Source organism: Berghia stephanieae, chromosome 9 (genome assembly GCF_034508935.2).
Source record: "Berghia stephanieae isolate SIO BIC M18660-M18661 chromosome 9, UCSD_Bste_1.3, whole genome shotgun sequence".
NCBI classification, from domain to species: domain Eukaryota; kingdom Metazoa; phylum Mollusca; class Gastropoda; order Nudibranchia; family Aeolidiidae; genus Berghia; species Berghia stephanieae.
Window position 1 is genome coordinate 29,424,292 of NC_088368.1, and position 3,503 is coordinate 29,427,794.

General features: G+C 38.1%; 1 protein-coding gene across 1 annotated transcript in view; it reads left to right on the plus strand.

Moving 5' to 3' along the window:
- The first annotated feature begins 1,811 nt into the window (after nt 1–1,811).
- The window catches only part of LOC144979182 (sulfotransferase 4A1-like), a 6,417-nt gene continuing 4,725 nt past the window's right edge, over nt 1,812–3,503 (plus strand). The window contains exons 1-2 of the mRNA XM_078925793.1: nt 1,812–1,863; nt 2,860–3,068. Of these exons, the coding sequence (XP_078781919.1) occupies nt 1,812–1,863; nt 2,860–3,068 (261 nt within the window). The remainder of the gene's footprint in view (nt 1,864–2,859; nt 3,069–3,503) is intronic.

Genomic DNA, 3,503 nt, shown 5'->3' on the forward strand with positions numbered 1-3,503 from the left:
TGAGAAATGAAAAACGATATATAAATCAAGAACATCGACCAGAAAATAAGGAAATTATCATAAAATTATAAAATTTGAGAAAACTGTTTTCAAAATCAAATCTATTACAAAAAAGGTTATTTCTAGACCGATTTTTATGAGACAAAGACAATTTTTCTCCACTTTTCAAGCTGATTCCAACAATGAGGTTTTCAAATTTATCGCAATTAGATTATTTGTCTTTTTTTTTTAAAATACCCAATTGACTGCTCAGGAATACGTAATCCTTGATGGCTAGCGAGTAGGTGTTAAATTTTGCGTATCCTTTTCCCACGCAGACGCACACACACAGACACACACACACACACACACACACACACACACACACACACAGACTGAACACATAATGTATGTCTTTCACTTCTGGCCTAGGACTTCATATACTATAGATGTCGCTGCTTCTGGCCAAAGTTGCCTAATTACAACTTAGACTCGAATGATAACAGCGAGTAGGGTGTCAGATTAAACTTCAGTTTTAAAGGTCTAATTCAATTCACACCGTAATAAATCATAATAATGATCATTCTTGATATATTAGAGCATTAAAATATGTAATTCACATTACTATAAAGATATTTTAAATATATGTATTTTGTAATTATTTTAGCGACGATACGAACCCCTTTTAATCGTCGAGCCGAACGATAGGATGCTAGACGACGATAAGTCTATGTATGTGTGTGTGTGTGTGTGTGTGTGTGTGTGTGTGTGTGTGTCTGCGTGGGAAAGGGTAAGCAAAATTTAACACCTACTCGCTAGCCATCAAGGATTACGTATTCATTTCCTGAGCAGTCAATTGGGTATTTTTTAAAAAAATGACAAATAATCTAATTGCGATAAATTTGAAAACCTCATTGTTGGAATCAGCTTGAAAAGTGGAGAAAAATTTGTCTTTGTCTCATAAAAATCGGTCTAGAAATAACCTTTTTTGTAATAGATTTTATTTTGAAAACAGCTTTCTCAAATTTTATAATTTTATGATAATTTCCTTATTTTCCGGTCGATGTTCTTAATTTATATATCGTTTTTCATTTCTCAATGAGACGAACGCACTGATGTAACTCGATTGATTCAAGAATTTAAAACACAGATTTCGTGTTTTCATTGTAAGTCCAGCCTTACTAAGAATTCAAGAGCGTGAGATAGTGACGTAACTTTACATACAAGACCTCGTTCTCCGCGCCATAGTAGGGCTTCCATTCATCGCTTTCGGTCAACTGTGGTCTTTGAAGTTACACAACATATACCGCCTGTGATGCCTGTACATAAATCAAGGGCTGAGCTGACTCATGTTGACAAGAGAGCTATCAAAAGAGCAATCGTTGATTGGTCAAAAACTCAAGATTTCATATAAGGACATAAGTTCTTGAAAGCGATACCCACCCACCTGTCAGTGGACAGAACTGATATGATGAAATTAGGGCTCCATAAAATGTTATATCATGGTAGGCTCCACCCTCTATTTCTATTCTGGCGTAGATGTAGACGGCGATAGCATTTCCGATATCATAATGACTAGTGGGCAAAGGGTTAAAGCTTCCAAACAATCCCAATCGTCGTCTATCTCTAATGGGCCCCGTTAGAGCCCCGACGCGCAAACTCAGTAATAATAATAATAATAATAATAATAATAATAATAATAATAATAATAATAATAATCATCATCATCATCATCGTCATCATCATCGTCATCATCATCATCCATCATCATCATCATCATCATCATCATCATCATCATCAAAAACCTGACCGAACAGCAGACCTGAAACAAAATGGACGACAAAAGAATGTCAAGTATCCGTCGGGATTTCTCGGAGCTGGAGCGTGTGTACTTCTAGCTGTGTTTGGTGTTCTGGAGTACTGGAAAAGGAAGTACAGGAGGTTGGGGATCGAATCCGTGATAAGTCGTCGATATGGATGGAGATTTGTTTATTATTATGGGGATTATATGTTACCAGCTTATATGGTGGATCATTTCCAAGAGACTTTGTCATTTCAAGCCAGAGATGATGACGTGTGGATCATAGGATTTCCGAAATCAGGGATGTACTAAAAAAATAATTGAGCTTTTATATAGCGCAATATCCACTAAACCTGCTCAAAGCGCTTTACAAGTGGTCCCCGACCAACAGCAACATTTAACATTTAGGACGGAACATGACGCCTGTTAGGAGATTGGACAGAGAAAACGCTGTTAACAGCCAGGTGCTCATTTTACACCTGAGTACGGTGAGAGAGCATTTATATAGAAATATAAACAAAACGTGCTCAAAGCGCTTTGTAAGGGGTCCCGAGTTAATAGCAATACTTAGCTGTTAGGCGAAATTGGATTTTTATCCGACAGAAACAACACTGTTAACGGCCAGGTACTCATTTTACACCTGAGCAACGTGAGAGTATGTGAATAAAGAGATCTTTCCAAGGACTCAACTATGCGCCGCTCAGAGCAGGGACTCGAAACCAGGACCTTTCGATCCGAAGGCAGGGGTCATACCACAAGACGACATAGTATGTCATAGCTACAGAGTCCATAGAATACAGAACCACTAATGTGGAAATCAATATTTTTTTCTGCCTGTGTATTTTCTTTATGATATAGATAGAACGAAGATGACGTCACACTGGTCTTTGTTTTTTTTTTATTGCCATCCGCGTTTATCAGTAATTCTCACTAAACTGTATTAACCAGACTATGAACGTTCAAGGTTACACATATTTTTGTGCTTTGGTCCGTTATACTTCCGGATGGCAAATGTAGTGAGCTTCTTAGCCAAGCGCATACTATCTATAAATCAGTCTTTTATTTTACTTTTACCCTAGGAACAAATTGGCTTCAGGAGGTTGTCAACCTGGTTGGCAACGGTGCAGATTTATCGAGTGTCCAGTCGCCAATTGAGTATAGATCACCCTCTCTGGAATTCCCCATCCCTGGTGTCAAGTTCATTGATAAGATGCCGTCTCCAAGATGCATCAAAACACACATGCCTTTCTCCATTTTGCCTGAGGATTACCACAAGAAAAAACCCAAGGTGTGTTTTGTCCATTGTGCTATAGATAGAACGAAGATGACGTCACTCAGGCCTTTGTTATTATTTTTTGCCATCCACGTTTATGAGTAATTCTCACTTAATTGTATTAACCAGACTATAAAATTCATGGTTACACATAGTTTTGTGTGTCGGTCCGTTATACTTCCGGATGGCAATGTTATGAGCTTCTTAGCCAAGCGCATACTCTCTATAAGATAATGATTATGAAATGCGTATATCGATGGCCGGCGGATCAAATCTCTGAAGTCCCGATTTTCACGATCGGCCGATCAAAACTCTGAAGTCTAGTCTACATACAAACTTTGCGCACCGTGTTTTATTTAATTTTGAGCGGATCAAACCTCTGGTGACATCAGAGAAAACTGAGTACATTCATTTTCGTTTCAGGTCCGTGCTGCTCTCAGTTTGAACTTG